The sequence below is a fragment of the Prionailurus bengalensis genome, chromosome A1 (genome assembly GCF_016509475.1).
Source record: "Prionailurus bengalensis isolate Pbe53 chromosome A1, Fcat_Pben_1.1_paternal_pri, whole genome shotgun sequence".
In the NCBI taxonomy this organism is placed as follows: domain Eukaryota; kingdom Metazoa; phylum Chordata; class Mammalia; order Carnivora; family Felidae; genus Prionailurus; species Prionailurus bengalensis.
In genome coordinates this window covers 3836867-3863635 of record NC_057343.1, presented here as the reverse complement: position 1 = coordinate 3863635, position 26769 = coordinate 3836867, and the positions used below count along the sequence as shown (strand labels likewise).

General features: G+C 46.7%; 1 protein-coding gene across 4 annotated transcripts in view; it reads right to left on the bottom strand.

Annotated features, from left to right (window-relative positions):
• Positions 1–26769, bottom strand: part of SGCG (sarcoglycan gamma) — a 133553-nt gene that overhangs the window by 79196 nt on the left and 27588 nt on the right. For 2 of the 4 annotated variants that reach the window (XM_043575085.1, XM_043575080.1), the window contains exon 2: positions 2195–2389. The exons of 1 other annotated variant lie outside the window; for it this stretch is intronic. In XM_043575085.1, the coding sequence (XP_043431020.1) occupies positions 2195–2389 (195 nt within the window). Of the gene's footprint in view, positions 1–2194; positions 2390–26224; positions 26310–26769 lie in introns of all 4 variants that reach the window. One more of the 4 variants, XM_043575093.1, reaches the window with a different exon arrangement.

Below are 26769 nucleotides of genomic sequence, written 5' to 3'. Positions count from 1 at the left end.
GTCGGTTAAGCATCTGACTTCGGCTCAGGTCTTGATCTCATGGTTCGTGAGTTGGAGCCCCGCGTCGGGCTCTGTGCCGACAGCTTGGAGCCTGGAGCCTGCTTTGGATTCTGTGTCTCCCTCTCTCTCTGCCCCTCCCCCACTCGTGCTCTCTCTCTTTCTCTCTCAAAAACAAACATTAAAAAATTTAATATATGGATAAAATGAAGATGATGTACGACACATTAATAAAGGTGTCCAATGGAACAAAATACTATTATGATAGCGTAAAAATATTGTTTTGGTAAATTTTAAAGAAGAAATGACTACTTCTGTTTGGCTAAGTTAAATATATTTAGGTATTTTTAATAGTTAAATATAATTTATAATAACAATGTATAATGTTTATATTAAATAACATATTTTTTTTTAATTTTTTTTCAACATTTTTAATTTATTTTTGGGACAGAGAGAGACAGAGCATGAACGGGGGAGGGGCAGAGAGAGAGGGAGACACAGAATCAGAAACAGGCTCCAGGCTCTGAGCTGTCAGCATAGAGCCCGACGCGGGGCTCGAACTCATGGACCGCGAGATCGTGACCTGGCTGAAGTCGGACGCTTAACCGACTGCGCCACCCAGGCGCCCCTAAATAACATATTTTAAGGCATTAAAAAAAATTTTTTTTAACGTTTGTTTATTTTTGAGACAGAGAGAGACAGAGCATGAATGGGGGAGGGTCAGAGAGAAGAAGACACAGAATCCGAAACAGGCTCCAGGCTCCGAGCTGTCAGCACAGAGCCCAACGCGGGGCTCAAACTCACAGACCGCAAGATCATGACCTGAGCCGAAGTCGGCCGCTTAACCGACTGAGCTACCCAGGTGCCCCTTAAGGCATATTTCGATTGGGTTGGTATATTACTTCTTTGAATACATGAAAATGTAAATATTTATTTAGGTCAACGAAATAAATAATGTGCCTACTGGCCACAGAGCAGTGGCAGGAAGGAAATACTTGCCTAGAAAGAGAAAGAGAGTCATCAGCGGAAGGCATTTCACACTGAAAGCTACAACTACTGTTCTTGGAGAGAGTCCTTGCCTATTTCACCTTCAAGATGCATGCGAGGAACAGATAAACCTACAGGTGATGTTCATTGCGGTGTTTTTTGCCACCGTGACTATCTAGCAAAAACTAGATATTCTGTATTAAATGAATATTTTTTCAAAAAGTACACAAAAATATCATCAGAGCATACAACATTAGCCAACAATCTAGAAAACATGAGGATGTGTAAAATAGAATATGAATTCCTTACGACTACTGGTATTTCACCTAGTAAATGTGTTGCTAAGTGTTGAAGCAGGAAGCTGTGCATGAATTTATTAATTTATCGTATTTTAAAGTTTTTAAAAAATTTTTTTAACGTTTATTTATTTTTGAGACAGAGATAGAGCATGAACAGGGGAGGGGCAGAGAGAGAGGGAGACACAGAATCCGAAACAGGCTCCAGGCTCTGAGCTGTCAGCACAGAGCCCGACGTGGGGCTCGAACTCACGGACCGTGAGATCATGACCTGAGCCGAAGTCGGATGCTTAACCGACCGAGCCACCCAGGTGCCCCTAAAGTAAAGTTTTTTAAGCAAATGAGAGGGTAGCATCTGGATGGTTATTATTTATGGATTAATGAGATTAGGAAAACAGGATTCATAAAATTTTACAAATTATTGAATAATCATTACGCAATTCTGACTCAAACCCAAGATTGGCACCATTTTCTCACGTGTAGACATAATGACTAATAAAAAAAAATTGCAACAGAAAAACAAAAAACCCAACACACTATAGTTCATAGTGAAATTAAGAAAAAGTAGAGTATGGGGGCGCCTGGGTGGCTCAGTGGGTTCAGCATCCCACTTCGGCTCAGGTCACGATCTCATGGTTCGGGAGCCGGTGCCCCAAACGGGGCTGGCTGCTGTCAGCGCTGAGCCCACTTCGAATCCTCTGTCCCCCTTTCTCTGTCCCTCCCCCGCTTGCGCTCTCTCAAACATAAACATTAAAGAAAGAAAAAGCACGAGTATTTTGCCGCGAGACCATCCTGATCCAGACAGAAACAAACGTCAATGACACTAAAGGAGGCTTCCACCAATTCAATATGGATAAAGTGATCCAACAAACAGAAGAAGAACATGCTTGCCAGGAAAGGAAGACGATACTTACTGGGGAAAACCACATCACTTTAAGAATCCAAATCGTGAGAGCAAAATTCACAAGGAGGATGATGAGTAAAAGGAGAACAAATAAGTAGAGGCAGCGTTTTCTCCAGCCATAAATGCCAATTTTGTAGACACACGGGTTCTCTGGCCTCTGCACGTGGGTGCCTTCTGTGGCTGTAGTGTACTGTTCACGGACCATCTGCCATGCCGTAAGGGGAAGGTGGGAGATGGGACGGGGGGGGCGGGGAGAGGGAGACAGACAGAGAAGGAGAGAGAGAAAGGGAGAGAAGGAGGGAGAGAGGGAGGAGACGAAGGAGGGGGAGAGAGGGAGAGAGACAGACAGAAACAGAGAACTTGTTTGTCAATACTGATTTACTAAAAGTCCAACAAAATAACACCTTCTACCCCAATAATAAATTTCTAGAATGAAAATGATTTTTAAAAAGAACTGAGCATTACTTTGAAACATGTCACTGTTTCAAGCATGAAAATAGTTTAGCTATGGCAAATCCATCTGAAATCCAGTGGCCACATTTTCAGATTTTAATCAATAAATTCAATATATATATATATAGAGAGAGAGAGAGAGAGAGAGAGAGAACTTTCAAAATTCTGCACAGTTAAACTTAGAATGGAAGCGTTAACCTAAAATAATCAAGTAATCAAGTTTTTAAAGGACTCAGTGGGTGGAAAATCCAGCTGATACCTGTATGTCTTTTTAAAATCCAATTACTTGGTTGTTAAGTCAAATTATTAAGCCACGTCTTTCTACAGTCGCTAAATTACTCAGAATTAAAAAGGCTCTTGTCGAGATACCCACCACCGTAATTTTTTGCCTATAATAAATTTCCTTGGTATTCACCTACTTCTAAGAACGATCAGAATGTACACGTGCATGCAAATGGTTACAAGTACCCGCTGTTTTACGTAAGTTCGCGCACGAGTTTCCATAACCATTTCAACTCCATGGGGAGATTTAAGAAAACAGCCATTATTCCGCTTTCCACACTGTCCACTTTTGGGTTTAATTTATGAAGGGAAGAGGACAGATAATGAAGACCTTCCTGACTGTACATGCGGTAAAACGACGAATCAGGACAGAAAATCTCCTCCGGGATTCTGTTTTTTCTTCATGCGACGGTCTTACGTTTATTTTTAGGGACGGTTTGGAGGTGTCCTTACTCAAGTAAGTCACAGTCTGAAATAACTCTTTAAATCTCCTTCTCGCTCAACAACTGGCATTTTCCCGTGTTGTGATTATATAAAACTATGCTATTCAGCACATGGGATTTGCAGACCCGCAGGACGGACCGTCTACGTTGTTCGAAACCTCAGGGCTTACTGGTTGCACGCTGGTGTAACTTACCTGCTCCTTGGCTTGAGCTCCTGGGCCTTCCCGACTCAGGGCCCACCCCACCCCACCCTGCCGTTGCTCCCCAGCCCCAGGAGCGACGCTTGCTTCTTCTCTCTTCCCTCCAAACCTCACGTCGCCTCAGCTCCCCCTTAACCCCCATCCCGAATCCGTCCACCCCTCTGGCTACCCCCCTAGTCGGGCCACCACAGACTCTCTCGTCTGCACCGTCGTTTCCCTCCAGAAGCCGTTCTCCACCCAGAAGCCAAATGTGCAAGACATCAGCAAGCTGTGTCGTGCCAGGCTTTCAGGTGGCTTCCCCCGCCCCTGCACTGAGAACATCTGAACTCCTCGATCACCGGGCAGACCCTGCGTGAAGGGTCTCTGCGTACTTCTTGGACATCACCTACCACCATTTCACCTTTTCCTCCCCGGCTACTCCTTAACAGACAGGTCATCTCACCCCAGGACCTCCGTCCCGGGCATCGCGTCCGCCTGAAACACTGCGTGCGGGCTCCTTCTCAGCCTTCAGTGGCAGCTCCTATGTCATTTGATCGCATGTCATTTGCTCAAAGAAGCCTTCTCCGGGCACGCAGTCACCTGCCATTGCCTTACCCTCTTACGCTTCTTTCGGAGTGTTTGCCATCATCCGAAATAATGGTGGCAACCCCACAATTTCTGTGAAGCGTGGGCTAACAGACCGCAAGTGGATCGGGAAGGGTGGCCAGAGTGTCTGAATTTATAGCCAGTGCACCACTTCACGCCATCGCTCCGGATCCGTGAAAATAGCAGCTTTCCAAGAACGTGTGTACACACACAGAGTTTCCAACTGCTACACATTTCTATTCCTATATATAGTCTCCTATTGCTGCTGCAACACATTATCACAAACCTAGAGGCTTAACCCAACACAACTTCAGTATCTTACGGTGTGGGAGGTCAGAAGTCTGAAAGTGGGTCTGTGGGGGCTAAAAATCCAAGTGTGGGGAGGTCTGTAATCCTTCCGGAGGAGCCAGGCAAAATCTGCTCCCTCCTCTTTCCAGCTTCCAGGGCTGCCCACACTCCTTGGCTACAACCTCTATTTATGTTGCCGCGGCTCCTTTCTGACTCTGACCCTCCTGCTTCTCCGTCATAAGGACCTTTGGGATTACAGTGGGCCCACCTCGGTAATCCAAGATAATCTCCCCATCTCAAAGGCCTTAACATAATCACAACAGAACCATTCCTTTTATCATGCAAGGTTCCAGGGATTAGGACATGGCCATATGTGGGGGTCATTATTCTGCCTCTCATAGGAAGCTTTTGTTCCCACTTACATAAGATGGGGAAGACTTTAATATCCATTTAAGACAATTTTGCTGTGGCTTACAGGACAGACAATAGCAATTCTGTGATGAGGGTAGCCCTTAAATCCCTCTTACTCGTCCTGGGAATCTGTTTTATTTGATTATTCACTTGTTTACTGACTCCCCCCTCCTCAGAACGTAAACTCTATGTGAGCCTTTTTGTTGCTGTGCCCCTAAAACAGGGTAACTGACAAATAATAGTGACACAATAGAAGCCTTAAGGGAATGAGTGAATGGATGAAAAAATAGAAAGAAAGACGGCGCCCGGGTGGCTCCGTCGGTTACACGTCCGACTGCGGCTCAATTCATGATATCACGGTTTGTGGGTTCGAGCCCTCAGTCGGGCTCTCTGTGCTGACAGCTCAGAGCCTGGAGCCTGCTTTGGATTCTGAGTCTCCCTCTCTCTCCGTCCCTCCCTGCTCACACTCTGTCTGTCTCTCTCTCAAAAATACATAAACGGTAAAACATTTAAAAAAAAATAGAACTACTGAATCTCACAAACACTAATTGGGCTACCTACCTGCCAGAGATGAGGCTGGTAAATGGGGCTAGATAGATGGAGTGTTTTCTCCGAATTACATCCTAAACAAAACATTCTATGATTTATGAACGCACTGAATCCATTAAGAAAAGAGTTGGCACTTGCGGTCTGACACTCTTCGAAAATAACGATTGTTGATGAGGAGCTAATTCCAAAGGGGACCCAGGCTAAGTAGGTAAAAATAAAACATGCGGCCTCTGCTAAAGCATTTTCAGAAAAGACCTGTTGGAAAGAGGACTTCTAATATGAGGTCTCTAGGATCTTATTACTGAAAGGATACTAACAAGGATAAACTACATAAAGACTGGAAAAACGGTCTTATCAGAAGGGGCGAGCCACCAGCCTGGGGCTCCTGAGGACAGTGATTATGTCTTATGCTCTGGCCCAACAGCAGGTGCCTCACAAATATCTACAGCCCCAGCTCCATTTCTCCACTCCTCCCTCCAGCAAAACTCCTTGAGTGGGTTGACCATACCCACTGTTTTTCTAATTCTGTGCCTGCCTTCTCTCTAGAACTCGCTTCCAGACAGGCTTTCACACCGGCCACCCATGGAACTTGCTCTGGTAAGCTCATCAAGGGTCTCCGTGTTGCTAAGCAAAGCGGGCTCACACGACCCAGGGTTAGCACATGCCAAATAGTCATTGCCTCCTCTTCCGCTAGGGTTCCGGAAACCCCACTTGCAATGGCGATGGCCGCTCATTCTCATTTGCCGTGTCCTCATCATCTCTGAGCCACAGGCTCAGCCCCGAGATTACTTCCCCTCTTCATTTGAATTTACCCCCAGTTGTGGATGCGTCTTTAAGCTGAGGACTCCTAGTTCCTAGCTATGGCTCACCTTGAACTCAAGATTCCCCAACTGGGAATCTCAAGTTGCACATGTCCTGACCAAAGCTGACCTCATCTCCCCAACCTGCTCCTTGTAAAACTGTCCCCAAATCGCTGAGTGGCAACTTGGTTCATTCTTCAAGGTGCTCAAGTCAAGGGGCACCTGGGTGGCTCAGTTGGTTAAGCATCTGACTCTTGATTTTGACTCAGGTCATGATCTCCCAGTCGTGGGATCTAGCCTCACATGGGGCTCTACACTGACAGTGCAGAGCCTCCTTGGGATCCTCTCTCCCGCCCCTCCCCTGCTTGTGCTCTTTCTCGCTCTCTCAAAACAAAGAAATAAACTTTAACAAATTAAGAAAAAAGATGCTCGTCAAAAATCTTTAAGTTGTTCTTAATCCCTTTCTTTCTCCATACCGCATGCAATCCATCAACAACTCCGTGAATCAAAGTGCTACCAATAATCCGGATCTGACTGCGTCTCACCATCGGTCACCTGGCCGACTGCAGCTGCCACCTCACAGTTCTCTGCCTCTATCCCAAACCTCCCACAGGCCACTTCCAACATGGGGGCTAGAGAGGTCCTGTGAAAGCATCGACTGGGTCACCGAGCACCTCTCCATAAAATCCTCCTGCGGCTTTCCATTCCACTCAGAGTAAAACCCCGACATCCTCAGCCTGACTGGCAGGGCCCATCCTGACCTCGTCCTCTACCGCTCTCCTCCTTACTCCTGGCTCAGTCACACCGGTCTTACTCACCCGCGTACCTTCCAAGCGTGAACTCTGGAGTTGCGATGCCCTCTACCTGGAAGCCGGGAAGGTCTTCTCCCAGATACGGGCTGGCGTCTCCTTCGCATCCCTCAACTCCCCGCTCAAAGAGCATTTATCAACCAGCCTTCCCTGGTCATCTGATTTAAATAACCCTCCGCTCTCACCACTGCATATTTCTCTCGCTCCTTCTTGCTTTATTTTATTATTTTCTTTTACCATAGCACTTAACTCTACATGACATACTATATACCTTACTGACTTACTTTACTGTAAAGGCTCACCTCAGCGCATAGAAGCCCCCAGAGGGTAGGGCTCTCAATTGTTTGGTTATTTTCTTGTATCCCCGGGTGCCTAGAGCAGTGCCTGGCACGTAGTACGCCCTCGATAAACATTTGCTCGATAAATTGAGTATAAACGTCGAATGCACAGATACCCAGATAATTTAAATGTACGACAACAACAAAAATACGCTGAGAGTTACTTCAGAGTTCCCTCAACTGCTTATATTTAGTAAGTGGAAACCCACTCACAACGGACTAGGTTAGTGTGACCAGCTGTTTGCTGCGAGAGAGAAGGCAGGCTCTACCCTACAATCTCTGGAGGGTCTCCCAGGAGAGAGGAACCCGGGGAAAGTGTTTAGTCTAGGAGTCACCCCACATTTGCACCCCTGCTTTGCTGACGGCCCAAGGAAGAGGCCGGACCCCGTTTCCTCAGCAGACCCTACCGACTCCCAGCTGACTCTCAGAAGCCAGTGACCTGCTTTCTGGTCCTTCCAGACTCGAGCCGTATTTACCAAAGCCACGACCTCTCCTTTCGTATCTGTCTGTTTTCCCGGTTGTAGTTCTTACTCTATCGCGTTTTACCGTTGCCCACTTTCCGTATTTTGGCCAAGCAGGTATCGCTATTTCTCAGTGCTATTACGCAGAAAACGAGGACTTTATTCTAGACAGGCATGATGTAAGTGGCCAGGCGGAACACTCAACTTAAACTTTCTTCTAAAGAGTCAATTTTGTTATTTAATAAATTATTAGCTTACAGTCCTCACGGCTCATAGTGGTTTTCATTTTTTATTTGACACCGTGTATTAAATTTTTTTCCAGAAGAGACTCTCAGAGACTATCTGCTTTGGGTAGCTTCCTTCAGATACTATTATAATCAGCATTGGGAAGGATACCAATTCTTCAGGACTCTGAAGTCAGACAACAGCAAGGTAGCATTCATGCTGGCAGGAAAGTGCACCGCAACGAGGCAGAGCACTTTGTGATTTATTTATAAGCCTTGTACAAAAACATTAATGAAATGATGCTTTATCTTAGAACTTAAAATTTATAATCCAAGATAAGGAATTTTGAGTTTTACTACATCTTGAATAAAAATTACCTTCATAGACCACTTTAGTTTTTTAAATAACTTATGTTATCATTCAAAAATGAATTCCCGGGGGTGCCTGGGTGGCTCAGTCTGTTAAGTGTCTGACTCCGGCTCCGGTCATGATCTCGCGGTCCGTGGGTTCGAGCCCCGCGTCGGGCTCTGTGCTGAAAGCTCAGAGCCCGGAGCCTGCTGTGGATTCTGTGTCTCCCTCTCTCTCTCTGCCCCTCCCCCATTTGCACTCTGTCTCTGTCTCTCTCTCAAAAAAGTAAATAAACATTAAAAAAAAATTTTTTTTAAATTACACCTCTTTTCCTGTTAACCTAATCCTCAAAGTATGTTGATGGTGGTATACTTAATTTTGATGGGTTTTAAGCGCTTCTCTCAAATGTGGTTATCAACATTTTAGTTTTTATTAAAATTTTTTTTAATGTTTATTTATTTTTAAAGGAGAGAAAGTGGGGGAGGGGGCAGAGAGAGAGGGAGACAGAATCTGAAGTAGGCAGGCTCTGAGCTGTCAGCACAGAGCCCCACACGGGGCTCGAACTCAGGAACTGCAAGATCATGACCTGGGCTGAAGTCAGATGCTTAACCTACTGAGCCACCCAGGCGCCCCAGTTAGCAACATTTTAATAGATAGGGAATCAAATATGAAGCATTAGAATACATTTTTGCATAAGTATCAGTTTTTATCTGCTTTGAATTAATGGTCCCCCATTTATTATTGAAAATAAAACCACATCATGGACAGGAATTCTGTCTTCTGCATTCTTTGATTCTTGTCATGGGACATAACGTAGTGAACTGAGCATTGTGTCTACTAAATAAATGGTGTTAAGTGGCATTCTTAATTTCAAACATCATTTATTGACACGCCTAATTTGGACAGGCTGTTGCCAGGAGTTTGAGACACAGAGATCATAAACCCCTGGAAGATGTTGAAAAGAAGCTACTATGATGTGATTTTTAAAAAGATGGGTTTGAAAAGAACTAAACGGACCCTTTAGAAATGAGAAGCTCAGTTATATTTTAAAATTCAAAAAGGAGTTATATAGCTTAAAGCCAAAAGACATACAAAATACACGTCTTCTCTGTATCTAACAGATCACATCCAGGCGAAAAGAAAATCGGTATAGAAGATAAATCTTAGAAAACACGACAGCGTTCGACTTTGTAAACGTAGCCGTGGTGCAGAATTAATGAACTCACCCCAGCGAGGGCCTATCTATAGGCTGTGGGCTAAGAGTCCAGAGTGTGGCAGAGAATTCAAATCCACCCTTCCAGCTAGCACTTCTCGGTAGGGCGACTGCCGGGAGCGATGCTGAGACTCTGGGCCTGCACAGCAATCCCCAGAAGGAAGGGAAGGAGGAAGCAGCAGTGACTCCAAGAATCTCCCAGCTAACCTGTTCTGGGACGAGTAATCTAGATTATTGGTGAAGGGGGCGCCCTTTACTGGTGCTGCTTATTTCCAGCCTGCACACATCACCACACATCCTTTTCCCCCAAAAGGAGAGGAAAACTTCAGCCACCCCTCCTTTGACACCGGGGCAGGAGCGGAGGACGGGAGCCATCTCTCATTTATGTTATATATGAACGCCCATAATGACAGGGCACGTTAGGGTGGGGTCTTGCTGTAACACTATAGATATAAAATACATATCGGGCAGCTGTAGAAATGCTAGACTTGTATGCGTCTAACAAACATCTATTCATCTGTATACATGTAATAAAAATGGGAGAACTTCAGGAAACAGTGAAGGAAGCCATCATCAGAGTGATTTTAGCATACCTCTACGGATAGATCAAGCCCTCTAAAATGAGTGGCGCTACACGAAACCTAAACGATACAACTGAAATGTGTTCAAATGGACAACTGAAATGTGCCCTATCCCCGAAACTGGGAAATGCTTATTTTTCTCAAGCATACGGGTAACATTTGCAAAATCCGGTAACATGCTAGGTCAACAAGAAAGTATGAAGAAGGGCCAATGGATCGGCTTCAGGCAAATTCTCTGCTCTGGTGATAATACAGTACAATCAGAACTGCATTGCACACTCACGGATAAAACAGAAACCAAAGTCTTTGAAATATGATAAGAGGACGGGGTTGAGGCTTGAGATCATGCTGACTCAGACACACACACAAGATTCAGACTGTGTTTTCCTGCCATGACCACAAGGCAAGGCGGGGGGAGGGTGTCCGGTGGGCACCAGCTCCTCAGCCACCTCATGTCCCCGAGGGAGAGTCACCCACGTGTTAGGGTTGGAATTCTGACCGCTTTGAGTAAGGTCCTGCCAGGCCACAGGGCATGCTGACTGGGGGCGGACCGCACGTCTAATAGCACCCATCACGTCAACCCAAAAACTGTAGGAAAATCATTTTTGACACTCTCAAACACTGCCTTTCATACCACGTAACACAGCTCTAATATCCAGGTGGCGTAACTTTTTAAACTTATTTATCTGATGGAGCGAGACAGCGAGGAGGGGAGGGGGCGGGGGGAGAGGGGGAGAGAGAGAGAATCCCAAGCAGACTCCGCACCATCAGCTTGGAGCCTGACATGGGGCTCGAACCCATGAGTGGTGAGATGGCGACCTGAGCCGAAACCAAGAGTCGAACACCTAACCGACTGAGCCACCCTCACCTTGTAATTTCTTACTACACATCTAATGCTATCATGTTACATCATCTATTAAAACGATAAGGCATGGACTGAGGTGAGTGGTCAGTCGCACGATTATGTAACCGTGGCCAGGGGGAGGGGTCAACTGTGCAACTGTGTCACCGAGGCCAGTAGGAGTGATGCGCCCGTGACAGGCAATCAGTGAGTATGCGGTGGACAAATGAATGCATAGACAGTAGGACTTACAGGCGGCAAAGCATAGTTTTGCGCTTCAGTATGAAACATGAGATCATGACAAAGGGCAGACAGAGACAGGAAAGACGATTGGAAGCGTCTAAAGCAAGCCCGCTTTAGTGATAAGTAAATGGAAGCGATAAGTAAATGGAGGCCAGAAACAAGAGGCATCCAGGACGCGTGGGCCACTCTTCCGGGGAAGGAGGAAGATAGTGTGCTTATCGGTTGAAGCGGACTAGGTCGTGACAGCACTGAGAACCGCAGGCCCAGCTGCACCTCCATTTGCTTTCAGACTTCTCAAAGACAGCTCCTTCCCACAGTAATTAGCTAACTTCCTGCCTCCCTGCTTGCATTATAACTCATCACTCGGAACGGGAGCCACGGTTTAGGAGAACAAGGACGAGCCCACCCTCACCGATGTGTGACAGAAAGCACGTCAGAGCAAGACACACTCAAGAGCTGGTAGTAAACTGGGGGGGAACATGTGCCTTAAAGGCAAGGTTGATGCCCTTAAAAACCACAAGTAACCCAGCAACACTTGCGCAAGGCCACGCACGCACATCAGAGAAACTTAACTGACCAGCAATACACGCGGTAAAAAAGTTCAGCTTCACCGTGACTCCAAGGAGTTCAAATAACCACGAGCACTGGAGCCGTCTGCAAAGACTGAGAGAGATTGACAAACTGAGAATAGCCAGCATCGGCAAAGTGTCTGAAAAATAACCACGGTACTCCTCTGCTGGTGAGCGGGAGGGGGAACATAATCCTTCTGGAAAGATACTTGGCACTAAGTACCAAGAGCCTCAAACACGCACAGGCATTTCAGTTCTAGGAACTTAGTCCAAAGGAACAATTAGGAATGAAAATGAAGATTTGTGTTTCAGGATATCTACGGTAGCATTATCCAGGATGGTGAAAAACTGGACACTAAATAAATAATGAAGACTAACGAAGTCACTGGATTCTCACACTATGACAGAATTAACGACTTGAAATGAAAAAAAAAAAAAACCATCCCAGGAAAATGCTAATGACCGTGTGTTAAGTGAAAAAGATAGAATTTTGAAAAACATATTAAAATGTATACCCACAGAAAAAAAGATGATGAAATTTAAAAATTGTTAAGACGATTTCCTCAGACTCTTTTTTTTCATTTAAAATTGCATTCCCTAGGGGCACCTGGATGGCTCAGTTGGTTAAGCAATCCACTTTGGCTCAGGTCATGGTCTCACAGTTGGTGAGTCTGAGTCCCACATCGGGCTCTGCACTGACAGCTTGGAGCCTGCTTGGGATTCTGTGTCCCCCTCCCTCTCTGCTGCTCCCCTGCTAGAGCTCTGTATCTGTCTCTCTCAAAAATAAACATGTAAATAAATTTTTTTTAAATTTTTTTTAACGTTTATTTATTTTTGAGACAGAGAGAGACAGAGCATGAACGAGGGAGGGGCAGAGAGAGAGGGAGACCCAGAATCGGAAGCAGGCTCCAGGCTCTGAGCCATCAGCCCAGAGCCCGACACAGGGCTCGAACTCGCGGACCGCGAGATCATGACCTGAGCTGAAGTCGGACGCTTAACCGACTGAGCCACCCAGGCGCCTGTAAATAAAATTTTTAAATGCCTCCCCCAGATGTTGCCAGATTTATAGAATTTATACAAATCTATCTTTTGAGATATGTGTGTGTGTGTGTATACATATATATTCCTTTGATAATACTGAAGTTAGTAATTAATTTACCATACTCATCCCAACTTTATCACTAGTTAGGATGACCGATTTCAAGAATAGATCTGCTTTACCTTTTCATCAAATTGCTCAGCATCGTAAACCTAAATAGAGCAACGTACACGGATCGTAATTGTCAATTTCATCCAAAGTTACAATCACACATGCCCAATATTCTAAATGCATACACAAGTCCACACTCAGACAGATTAAAAGGTCATCAAATTATCCTCTCGTCCTTACACCACGATTGACTCTTAAAATAAAACGGCAAACGTTGCCATTTAAAAAAAGCTCTTTACAAAATACACCAAACCAAGAGGATTAAGTGCCCTGTAAGTAGCTAAGAAAGCTAAACGGGAAGAAACCTTTATTTAAGTGAACGAGTGACTACAAGGGAAGAGAAAACATCGAACCCGCTGTCATACAAATGTTAGCTAAAAAACCCTGTTTTTTTAAATGTTTATTTATTTTTGTGAGAGAGACAGAGAGAGAGAGAGGGAGGGAGGGAGGGAGGGAGACAGGGCATGAGCAGGGGAGGGGCGGAGAGGGCGAAGAGACACAGAATCCCAAGTGGGCTCCAGGCGCCGAGCCATCAGCACGGAGCCCCACACGGGTCTCAAACTCACCGCAACATCATGACCTGAGCCGAAATTGGATGCTTAACCCACTGAGCCACCGAGGCACCCCAAGAAACTGTGGCTTTAAATGTCATGTTTTGTTTCATGGTTCAGATAGAGGCTTATTTTCAAAGCATTAGGTGGGCAGTTCAAATGTACTTTTCTTAGCATTTTGTCCTTGTTTTGATTAAATGAACTCCGAAGTCTGAGGCTTTTAGGTGTCATTATACAGTATCTAAGGAGTAGCAGTAACATCCAGAAACTGAAGCTGGCAGAGTAATTAAGAACAGCACTCACGTCAGTTACAAGTGCCCCCGTGAAAGTGTCATAACAAAGGCTGCCACATTTGGACACCTCGCTTTTTTTTGTTTAATTTTTTAAAAATTCTTCCTTATTTTTTAGAGAGAGAGAGAGAGGCAGAGTGTGAGCAGGGGAGGGGCAGAGACACAGAATCGGAAGGAGGCTCCAGGCTCCGAGCTGTCGGCACAGAGCCCGATGCGGGGCTGGAGCCCACGAACGTTAAGATCGTTCCCTGAGCCGAAGTCAGACGCTCGACCGACTGAGCCCCCCGGGCGCCCCTGGAGAACTAGCTTCTTAACCAGAACAGGGTGTTACTTGGTACTAACTAGGGTCCGCTTCTTCGCGGGGCTCATACCTACCGTTAACCTGTGACTCTGTGCGCGCACAGTGAATGCAGAGGGTCAGTGGTGGTTGGCTGCGGTGAGAGCCAAGTTAGTTAACAAAACGTATACTGAGGTGCTGCGAGAGGCCCTAAAGCAACCCCGCGTCGCCCTGGCGAAGGTCACTCAGCGGCCTCCCTTGCCCCTGGGACGAAGCTCCACTCCGGGGCTGCGTCCCGCCTCTCCAGCCCCATCCCGCCCCATCCCGTCCCACTGTGCCCTTCTCAGCGCTGACTTCTTCCGATCCCTCAAACAGAACCAGCTTTTCCTATCTTGTAGCCTTCACACGTTGTTCCTTCTGCCCGAATCACGTGGTCTGTGCCACGTGGCTGCCACCTCGGCCGGGACTTAGATGGACTTCCACCAGCACCCCTTCCGTGTACCTTCCGCCCCTTCGTCATTTACAACCGAGGCCTGCTTATTTCCCTCATTTTCCAGGACGGATAATGCTGCCTTCATCTGTTGACTTTTTCTGGCCCGTTCCTCTTTAGACTCTTACCTCCACGAGGGCAGGAAGAATGTTTTGTTCACTGTCACATACACAGCACCGAGAGTAGGACCTGCCAACAGAGTAGGGGCTCAATTATACGTACTGGTTACAGGCAGGCAGGCCAAAGAAGACACATTCGCATCCAAATGTGCTGGTGGACAGGGCGCCTGGGGGGCTCAGTCGGTTAAGCGTCCGACTTCGGGTCAGGTCATGATCTCACAGTTTGTGGGTTCGAGCCCCGTGTTGGGCTCTGTGCCGACCGCTCCGAGCAGGGAGCCTGCTTCGGATTCTGGGTCTCCCTCTCCCTCGGTCCCTCCCCCGCTCGCTCGCACGTGTGGGCTGTCTCTCAAAAACAAACGTGAAAAAATTAAATGTACTTGTGGAACAGATTTCCATGTCTACGAAACGGCATTACGCGTGAAAATGCAAGTCATTCCATCTCTACCCAAGGATCGTATTATCTCTCCTACCCATTCTTTAACTGAGAGCCTACCGACTTCAATAGAAACTCCATGAATAGCTCGGAAAAGAATGGGAACACACCAAACAAAAGGGGAAAATGATTGATTTTCCATCATTGTTTGCCAGACCCTTTTATTGGCATAATGATATGATTGATGTATATGTCATAATTCATAGCCTGACACTTCCCTCTTTCCACATCTTGGCGATCCTGCGCACAACTCCATTTTCTAGCACGAATGGGAATCGTAAGCTCTCTTTGTGTCCAAACAGCACATTTTAAGGGTCAAGACCACATAAAGTTCTACCCTGATAAGATAAAGGAGTCGGATTTTGGAGGAAGATTAGCATCAGAAAAGCACTGTTCCTACTTTCACTTTTCAACCGTCTTATCTTAGGTATTTCCCTGTTGCTTTCACATAAAACCAGCCTGATTTCTAAAGACACCCTTACTTACTTAGCTCTATGATGAAAACTTCGTGATGCCGTGATGGATTCTGTCAACCGATCAAGTCAAAAGGCCCCACAGCCTTCTCCTCACAGTGGAGACTCCTTCGTCCGAAGACACGTCCTGAATTTTGGTGGAATATGTTCGAAGAGCTTTTCGGCAGGGCTTTGTGGCTTTGCCACCTGGCCCTGTCCATGAGACAAGGCCCACGGAGCCACATTTCTTTCTGATCCCTGCACCTGCTTCCTTGAGAATGTGGTCCCCCTTGCTGTTTTAACTTCTTTTCCTTCTTCAGACTGTCATTCCTTTCTCAAATTCTACTCCAACCTGTGATCCTACTCAAGCTCTGGGCAAATGGTCCGCAAGATTTACTTGGAGACTCACAGTTTCTTACAGTGAAGACGAAAGTGGAGGCGGAAGGCATATGATGTTATTCGGTCTTGGCTTATCGCCTTGTCTTTAAAATATCCACTTCTCTGATTTCGATGGTCCAAAATGACCAAGGCTATTTATTTCCTGATTTAATATGTAGTCTTTTAGGAAACTGTATATGGTTACCATTTTTCCCCATGTGTTTGTTGTTGATTTTGTGCTTTGTCAAATTACTCAGAAACTATCTGCAAATATGTGGAACATTTCATTGCATAGTGTTTCCTGAATGCTTTATCAACAAAAAAGGATCACCAAACATAGAGTTTAATTATGCAGTCTTTCAAGAATTTCTTTTTTTTTTATTTTTTTATTTAAAAAAAAATTTTTTTTTCAACGTTTATTTATTTTTGGGACAGAGAGAGACAGAGCATGAACGGGGGAGGGGAAGAGAGAGAGGGAGACACAGAATCGGAAACAGGCTCCAGGCTCCGAGCCATCAGCCCAGAGCCCGACGCGGGGCTGGAACTCACGGACCGCGAGATCGTGACCTGGCTGAAGTCGGACGCTTAACCGACTGCGCCACCCAGGCGCCCCTCAAGAATTTCTTTTAACACATGAAGCCTTCACTGGGCTGTTTACTGGCATTATAACTTATAGATGCTTTCCTACTATCATGAGTAATGTAATTGTTTTCTTCGAAGTGCCCAAATGCTTACAGTTGGGATTCCCAGAGGTCTGAGGGTGCATCTAACTCCTGACCTGCTGGTGTCTTTCTCCCACCAGGTGGAATAGAAGACTCATGGCTGCCTTACATGTATTTCACATCATGAGAATTGTAAGTTTCATAAAGGTTATTATGCTTCTGATCACTCTCATTACTCCAAACAAAGCCCTTTTATTACCATCGGGCACCAAACATTCACGACCAACCCAGTTAACCTTATAACATATGCTCTGATATATGCCCAAGTATATTCGTAAGTCTTACATATTTGGAGGCCAGTATTTCCCCGAAATTTGCCACCCTAGCTCCAAAGGGAAAGGGCACTGTTCCTAAAACAATGTTTAGCACAGAGTGTTAGACTTGCTATTATTGTATACTGAGTACAATGTTCGTGGTCTTTTGACTTTGAAGCTAGATCATACTAGAATTCCAAAGAACACGTATTTATAGAAGATGACGGTGCTACATCTTGACAAAGTTCTGGAAACTATTATTACAGATACAACTCACACCAGATCAGAAAAGCTCTACAATATCATTGATATAATCAATCAAAACCCAAATGCCAATATACTAAATTATATAAATGATTCACATATTTACATATTTTCCATATTTTTTTTCAACGTTTATTTATTTTTGGGACAGAGAGAGACAGAGCACGAACAGGGGAGGGGCAGAGAGAGAGGGAGACACAGAATCGGAAACAGGCTCCAGGCTCTGAGCCATCAGCCCAGAGCCCGACGCGGGGCTCGAACTCACGGACCGCGAGATCGTGACCTGGCTGAAGTTGGACGCTTAACTGACTGCGCCACCCAGGCGCCCCCCTTTTTTTTTTTCAACGTTTATTTATTTTTGGGACAGAGAGAGACAGAGCATGAACAGGGGAGGAGCAGAGAGAGAGGGAGATATTTTCCATATTTTAAATAGACTGATTATGTTAAAAATGTTCATGATCAATTCCTCTCAGCATATCAAAAAATTAAATATTTATTTTTGTTTTCATCCCTTTAAAATGTTTTGATAACAGGGGAACCTGAGTGGCTCAGTCCATTGAGCATCTGACTCCTGATTTCAGCTCAGACCGTGATCTCACGGTTCATGGCTTTGGGCCCTGTGTCAGGCTCTGTGCTGACACCACAGAGCCTGCTTGGGATTCTCTCTCTCTCTCTCTCTCTCTCTCTCTCTCTTTCTGCCCCTTCCTCAGTCATGTGTGCATGTGCACGTGCTCTCTTAAGATAAACTTTAAACAGTTTAAAAAATAAAACGCTTTGATAACAGAATATGATTTAATCAAAGTAATCACCAAAATAATAATGACCTCTATTTGTCTATACTGAGAGCAAAGGGATAATTAGTTAGTTGAAGTTAGCCACTACGTAAGGTGGAGTTATGCTGGCCTTTCTGTTGATAGCTTTAACTTATTCCCCTGCTTATGAACCCAAGCAACGTTAATTTTTCTCTCCTGCCTCCAATTTCCTATCTTACGCAACATCCAAAAAATATTGCATCCACGTTCTCATATCGTTTGTCCCATATCCACAAGGGCAGGATTTTTTTTTTTCTTCTGTTACGCTCTTGGCCAGTCCCGCTCCCTAGAACACTGCCAATATTTGATGAACAAATGGATGAAAATAACGCAGAGATCAATTCTCCATTAAACGCTCTTTATAAACTGCTGTTCTACTGGATTATATGACCAAAGAGTCCTACTCACAGAAGTAAAACAGTCACGAAAGAAATCATTTTCTAAAAATCCACGCAAAGGTCAAATAATCATAAAGGCAGCAAACCTGAGGACTACTGCATAGATACTGTGGTGTCGGGTAGACCTTCTTCCCTCGTCACGGAGTCACCGAGGAGCTCATTCTCTCGGCCGCCAGGAATACTCCCTGCTCACAGTGTGCACCTGAGGTCCTGGAACTGTCGTTGGTCAAAGAGGGCTACCCACCCCCCATCCAAAGCGACGCCCCTCCCAGGGCAGCTAATGACAGGTCGCTCTGGTGGCACAAGGGCCTGGCCCTTGTTGTCTTCATTCATGTCTTCTCTGAAGGGTCAGCCTGGCTCCAGAGAGCACCCCCCCCACCTCTCCTCTCTGCCCAGCCAGTCCGGTGGGATCACGGAGCCCTCTGTCTCCAGCTTCTTCCTCTGCCCATTCCTGCTTCCTCCACTCCCACAGAGCTGTTCCTCCTAGCGACCCTTCCTAATGAACGTCCTCCATGCAAATCTCAGTCTCCTGTCGTTTGTTTGTTTCCTGGCGAAACGGGTGGCCTGGAGAAAGCAATGGATGACACCCGGTGAAAGGCAAGGGCCGGAACTTCCATGCTAGTTGTTGATGAGGACAGACACAGACGGGCAGCCAGCAAGGGAGTTCTCTCCATTTGTGCAAGAAGACATATCAAGGATGGATGGTCAGGGGGCTGAGGGCCCCTGGCCCCCACAAAGATCACAACTCTTTGCTCGGTTTCCAGACGTGGAAACCCTCGACTGAAGAGAGGCCAGGTCCCCAGAAGGAAACACCTGTGACACTGGAGCAAGCGCACAGTGCGAGGACTCATCCAGCCCTGCTCCAGCAGAACCAGAGGCCGTGTGACTGGCTGTGGTACAATGAGGAAAGGGCAACCCTGTGGAAGAATCACGGAATAGTCCTCTAGCATTCTGGAATAAGGTGGTGCCGTCTGCGGTAGGGAATTACATGCCATTTGTAAAACATTGCCCTAAGCGCTCCCGGGCTTTTGTGGACACAGGGCACCCGACCGTGAGACATCTATCTGGCCACGTGGCCAGAATCTCCCATCACCACTTGAGTTTTGTTAGCCCTCCACCGAGGCATGAGGTCAGAGGCCAGCAGTAATCTCCTGGACGTTAGAAGTGGCATACCAGGCACCGGGGCAGGCAGAGGGCACAAGAGGCTGCGTGCACAGGTGACTCATGGTTCCGTCACCCACCACCTCTGCCTCATCTCAGTCCTCTGGCCACAGAAGGGTGTCCCTTACGACCAGCCTGTAGAGGAAGAAAATGGCCCAACCTGGCTTCAGGGTGGGTTGGCCCAGTATGTTGGCGCAAGCCACAAACGTCTTGCTGCGGACCATGGCCCCGTCAAGGTGCTGAAAGGAAATCTTCCCAAAGCACAGAGCTTCAGGCAGTTCATCGGCACATCCGCTTTTGGCGGAAGCGGAGACAAGCTGAGGTTGGAATACAGACAGTGTCACTGACAGGGGTGAACGGCTTGGCTGTTTCATCAGGACCTGGAAGGGGGACGACAACGAGATGAGGGAAAGAGCCTGAGGGTGGACCTGTGGGGGCACAAGGGCAAAGACCTTCGCTTCACACACTAACATCCTCCCGAGTGTCCGCTGGGGAGGAGGCACCAAACGGCCAGAATGACTCAGCCAGTTGACAGCAGCCAGCTCATCGTCACCCACCCCGTGCTCCCACAGCGGGTTCATTAACACAGTGGCCGCAGTGGCTGCGATGGAGGCCACGTGTGGGCCCAACGAGGGTGCCCTCTCGTCAAGGCTGATCTAGCTACTGCCACTACTGAACGTCTAAACTGCCAACAACAGACACCCACGCTGAGGCTGGACACGGCCCAACACGTCCAAGCAGCCACTCAATGGCAAGACAATTGTATCACTCTGACTGGAACACACGGGACGGGTATGGGCTTTTCTCTTTCGCCTGCATGGCCTTGGCCACCATGACTCTCTGAGGACCTACAGATGTTGGATCCACTGGTGTGGGACGCCCTGTGACACTGCAGTGAATCAAATGATCCACTTCATAACAAAGGGCACCGTGGCACTTGACTATGGGCCGACTGTTCTCAACACCCATGGCATGTCCCAGAGCTGCCGGCTTGAGAACGGGATGGGACGGCCTTTTGAGGTTGCTGTTGAGGCCCCAGTGTGGAGATTCCTTGTGAGGGTGGGTGATGCCTCAGGATGCAGTCCGTACCGGCCATTTGAACCACCACGTGGCACCGTATCCCGTCCTCAATGGGCAGAACACATGGCCTGGGAACCAAGGGCGAGAGTGGGAGTGGTCATTCTTACCATCGCTTTTAATGACCTGGATGGGAAATCCGGGCCTCCCATCCCCACGACTACGGGCTCTGTGGATCCAGAAGTCTGTTCCCCGGTGGGAAATGCTTCCACCAGGGAGTGCAGCGTGAGTCCCATTGATGTGCATGCCACCATCCGTTCACTTCAGCCCCTCGCACCAAGACAGCAGTTAGAAGGAAAGGATGTGCCGTTCCTGGCTGGGAAGAATGTCTGTCACCCAGAAGGCCTGGAAGGGCATTTCTCGGTGTCCTCTGACCGTGCGGATGGCAAATGGACACGTGTTCACGCAAGGGCTGATCCATAAGGGCACGGTGACCAACGGCTCAGACCCCTCAGAGGTGAACGTCAGGGTCATCACCCGGGTTGGCTACCTAGACCAGCAAAGGTATTAGGTGGGAATGAACGGGTGGCCGGGGGTGGTGGGTGGGAGGGAGACACGACGCGTGTCGGTTGTCTTCTGGAGACTGACGGCAGCCACGGAGCCTGTAGTTCATCCCGCTGATGTTCCTTCAGTGGCTTCCTCAGGGAAAGAGTCTGACTAGAACCCTGTGGGGGGCAGGGGGCGATCTCCAAATTAGGTACATGGAGTAATCCGCACGACGCGAGGGGTGAACAGCAGTGGCGTATTACCCTGGTCAGTCTTCAGAACCCAGGCCTCACTCTTCCAGCTGCCACGAGTGACACCTGAGGATGAGAATGGCTTCGATGGCATTGAGCCGCCCCACCTACCGTATGTCCCACGTCCACTGTTTGATCACAGCAGGGGGGCAAAAGCCCAGGCCCCTCCCTCAATCTGCAGACAACTCGGAGGGCCATCCCGGCTCTGACGCGTCTACATCGCTATTCAACCCTCCTGCCCAACTGGGCTGCCTTCGGTCGCGTGCAGGTGTTTTCCCTCCAATAAACCGGCAGGCAAGTCTCCAGCTCAGGGTGGTTCCTGGGGACACTGGTCTGAACAACGGCTGTCGGAAACATCGGGATTTTAACAAGCGATCAGTCAGCCAGACACATCGATGGATTTCTCAGTAGCACACGGCTCCACCTTGTCTATCTCAGGTCGGATTCTCCGGAACCTGAGGTGAGGACGCTCGTACAAATGATTCATGACGGGAATGTTCTCTAAGAGGCATATATGTCAGGCGATGAGAACAGCTGGTCGGGGCAGGAGAAGCCAGACACAAAGATGTGTCTAGTGACACCTGGGTACCTAGAGAACTGTGCTAACCGTCACTGGCGGTTCAGTGGCCAGTTCGTGTACCAGACCGGTGAGGGGGACCTGAGCCCGCCCTAGTACCATTCATCCCGTATAGACATGACCCTGACGTTTGACATTATTTACAAAGGAAGACAGAGTTTAGAATGTTCCTCGAGTGACACAGGGAGATTGCATTTAACCAGGGAATAAAGAAGCCTGTCATCTATGTCATTAAGTCCTTGGAGTTTTCTAACTGAATTGAAATTTTCAGGCAAAGCAACTATATAACCCCTTCCCCTCAAAACCTCAATTTGCCTAGTCCCTAAAAATAGCATTGAACTAAATGCTAACTCTGAGAAATACCCACACAAAGTTAAGGACCAATTTTAAGAAAAGAAAAGTTATTTAAATGTATCAACCAAGCTGAGCTTTTTAGTTACAAGTCTCCATGTGAAAGATTTAGGGCAAAAAGAAATTCTTGAGGTAGGCATAATTAAGGTTCTTATCAAATGTAGTGTATATGCAATTTTCTGATTGCTTTGGCAGTTCATTAACAAGTTTCAGGAACTTCAAGGTCACGATTCACTTCTGTCTTTATAGACACCTTTTCTTCAGGATTGAAATGTGAGGATTTAGAGCGATTTTCAACCGTTGCAAAGAATACACATTCAAATGCATTCCGGTAGAAGGACAGCATACCTCTATGTTTCGCCAAGATTAACATTCCAGAATGTTTCATACAAAATTTTCATTAAGATCTAAAATGTTTTATGAAGGGAAAATGTTCAGAGGAAACCCAGGCAGTTGAGTTTTGGTTTTCGTTTTTGTTCTTGTTTTTCCTGAAGGCAACAGGGATTTCCAGTAAGTTAGTGAGAATACCAGAGAGGGTTTTCTGTTTGTGTTCTGGAATGTGCATTTCCTCCTCAGCAGCCCAGACTGCGTGTGGAGAGCATTCCTTAGTCTAGCACCTTCTATATGGGGCTCACGGTGCCTTCCTAGGGGATCCAGGAGAAGCAGGTTGGAAATCCTGATCACTCACCATTCTGAGGCTCCTCCCTGACCTCCTGGCCACTGAGACTAAGAGGTTATGTGTTTCCTCATTATTGACAGTGTCTGTGAAGGCAAGGAGGGGTGGGGTCAGGAGGGCGGAGGAGTATGACTACTCTTCACCAGGAAGTCAGACACTGTCTAAATGTTTTGTCTCAACTGCATTTGGCACTCATTATAACCTCAGGAGGTAGATACTGCGACTTTATTCCTATTTTTACAAATGAGGAAACTGAGGCTGAGGGAAATTAAGCAAGCCGCACAAACAAGGCCCCACGGCGGGAGAGTGGCCCTCTGACTTCACAGCCTGAGCTTGTAATGATTGCCTCTTCATGCATAGTGTGCTTTTCAGGGGTGTTCTACACATAAGACTAACTGAGAACGTTCAGAAGAGAACTGAAATAGTCACGAAGGTGAGGCAAGCTTTCACGGCATCCATCTCAACAGCAATGACCTCTTCCTGCTGGCTCTCCCTTCGTTCCCCAGTCCTCAGCCTTGGACTTTCTAGAACTCCTCTCCTCTCCCTCCCCCTTGCCCCCAACCCATCCTGCACGGCAACCAGAGGGAGCATCCCAAAGAATAATCCGGTCTCTGTGGCTTTTCTGTGGCAAATGCTTAAATGGCGCCCCACTGCTTCCGGAGGAAGCGTGGACCCCTTTGGGGGCAAGCGAACCCTCCTGCAACCCCAGCTCGGTTTTCATCGGCGGAAGGCTGCGCACCAGTCAGACCCACGCCCAGCACTCTTCAATATTTCGAGCGGTTCTGAGAGAAGTCTCGAGACTTCTGCAGATCTACAAATTGCTAAGAATACTCCTGTTGCCAGTTTTTCATACGTTTCTCTAGGGCAAAATCACATATAAAATTGAGTGAAGTTGTGCCCTGAAAATGGCAAGTCCCGTGGGCGAGGAATTCAACAACACTCGTGGGGCCGTCATGGAAATATCTGGCCTCGTAGTGGGTCCGGAAGCACACAGAGCTAGGCAGATGCTGTTGAGGCTGAGAAGAAGAGGAGGAGGGAAGGCTGGAGGGGCAGAGGCAGGTTCTGAGGAGTAGGAAAGTAGCAGAATCCTGCTCTGACTGGAGTTTTTCCCCCTCCCACTGGGAACCCCTGGGGGGGGGGGTTGCTTAGCAGGAGGGCTGGGCTCATTTGAGAAGAAACAAGGGTCTACGAGAAGCCAAATAAAAGGGGGAGCAAAGGGGGAACCAGAGGTCCTACAAAATACACCACGTTCAACAGTAGGGCCGTTCATCATTTACAGTTACTACTGGATTTTCATACTCGATAGCAATATGACTAGAAGGTGAGTATTTTGAAGGACAACATGGAACCATTTTATTTTCAGCATTTTAACTGTGTAGGGGAGGAAATATTTTTCCTTCCACCCTTGAAGGTCTTCCAGGTGGTGTAAGAATAAAGGGGGAAAAAAAACAAATCAAACAAAACCAAGCCAAAGGCTCACCACATGCACGTGGAGGCCCAGTAACGAAGTTGAGGCTTGAGGACAAGACGGGGGTGCGTGGCTTTTATACCTTTTGAAGAAAGTGGCCATAAGTCGGTGAGGGATTGACAAAGAAAACTTGGCTTTGGGAGCTCCCGTTTGTAAAGAATTTTTTTTTTTTTACGTTTATTTATTTTTGAGACAGAGGGAGAGAGAGAGCATGAGTGGAGGAGAGCACGAGAAAGGGGGAGACACAGGATCCCAAGCAGGCTCCAGGCTGTCAGCACAGGGCCCAGTGCGGGGCTCGAACTCACGGGCCACGAGACCATGACCTGAGCCAAAGTCGGACGCCTTAACGGACTGAGCCACCCAGGCACCCCCCGTTCGTGAGGAATTCTAAGCAGAGTTTTGGCTGGGGGCGTAAATCAGTAAAAAGTAACAAGAGTTGCTTGTATAGGCTTCTTGGCTCTAACTTCTCCACCTCAGGTGATGAGGATCTCCTGCTACAGGGAGGGCGCCTTTCACAGGGGAGACTGGAGACAGGTGCGGGAGGTGGGGCTCAGGGTGTTCTGCTGGCTGTTTCTTAACCGGCCTTTCCATTTTGGGGTGGCCTGCCCTTGGCACCTGCCAGCGCGAGCTTACAGCCTCTTTTGGAAACCTGGATTTTTCAGTCTCAGGAATGGGGCATTTACATATGCAGAAGTACTTTACTTTTCATTTGGCTTTGAAAGAAAATCTCAGGTCTAAGTTCTAGAACCTATAAAACTAACACCAACTTGAACCGTTCGTCTTGAAACTCTGAGTGTGCCTCTGCACCTATTTCAGCAAAATGTTTCCGAGAAAATAAGAGTAAACACAGGACGTCTCATGCTAGTGAGTTACTCCATCCTGCTGGCCAGTCTTGCTGCCAGCTGACTCCCATTTTCCCTCCTCTTTCTCTGCGCCTTCCTTTCTACTTGCTTTCCGATCTCTCCTGTATCAACTCAGGAAACAGAGAAAGGGCTGACAGGTTCAGGAGGCCCGAGTGTTGGCACATGGTTACCTTTTACTTTATTCATATTTACTTTTTGACAAGTGTTTGGAACAACACGTTGTTTTCCAGGTTTTAGGAGAGAACTGTTCTTTCCTGTTTTTGCTCCAAGAATATTCGGGAAGCCGAAGTTGGTATTCTTCTCTTGTTTTGCTTATTCCCCAGATTTATCTCACGACCTGAAATTTTGCTCTCATTAACTTCACTCTGTTTTTTAACGTCTGTAACAGCGCTGTGGACAAAAGGTAAAGCAAACATAATTCTACCACAAAAGCTGAAGGGCAGAATTAGAATCAGGCAATCTTACAGATTACATTTTATCTAGATGAACTACAGTATACAACTTAATGTCCGATAAATACAGAAATGCTACCATGGAGTTCTACAGATTAAAAAACATTAGAAACACAAATCGTGTGAAAAATACGTAGCGTGTTAGCAGTCAGGGTAACTTAAGAGTTGAAATGAGAAATGATACTAAATGTTATTGATACTTACATATAATCATTTCCAGAGAAAGCTATTCAACACTTTAAAAGGAACTTATTAACTATTATGTCACCTATGAGGAAAAACAGTGGAGAAATCTTGTACCTACTCGGTTTTTAAGTTGTACATTGTAGCGACGTTTTAAAAAATCCAAGCTGAAGGATACAAAATCCAAGGTAAAACTTGGGCCTTACCTTAGACGTCGCAGAAAACACGGGGCGGGGGCAGTACCAGCTCCAGAGTTAGGCGGGGACTCAACGTTTCGAACTTTCCCCTTCCCTGCAGAATGAGTGAAGGGTTGAGGTTTCACCCACTGTGCCGGGAAGGCTCTCACGTGTTTTGGCCTTGTGTCATGTTTCATTCCCTCGTATTAGCAACAGGCGTGTCTAATTTTACTCAGTGACATAAACAGCTCATACCACACTTAAAATTGTTTGGGCACCAATTCTGGGACACAGCTCTAAGTGGGCCAAAAAAAAAGAAAAGAAAATTCTTATAAAACCAACATTTAAATCTTGAATCACGATGGCCTTATGTAATGATAACTTTCTAAAATAAACTTTACCTTAAATGAATAGCACAAAAGCAGACTGGTTTCCAGGAGAAGTTAATGTTGACAAAATCTCATAGAAATCATTTCAAATTAACAGGCAGCATTTAGAACTTAGGACTTTATTAGTATTAAGTGTAAACTATTCTCATTCAAATGAAATGCGTATTAGAATAGTCACTCCTTAAA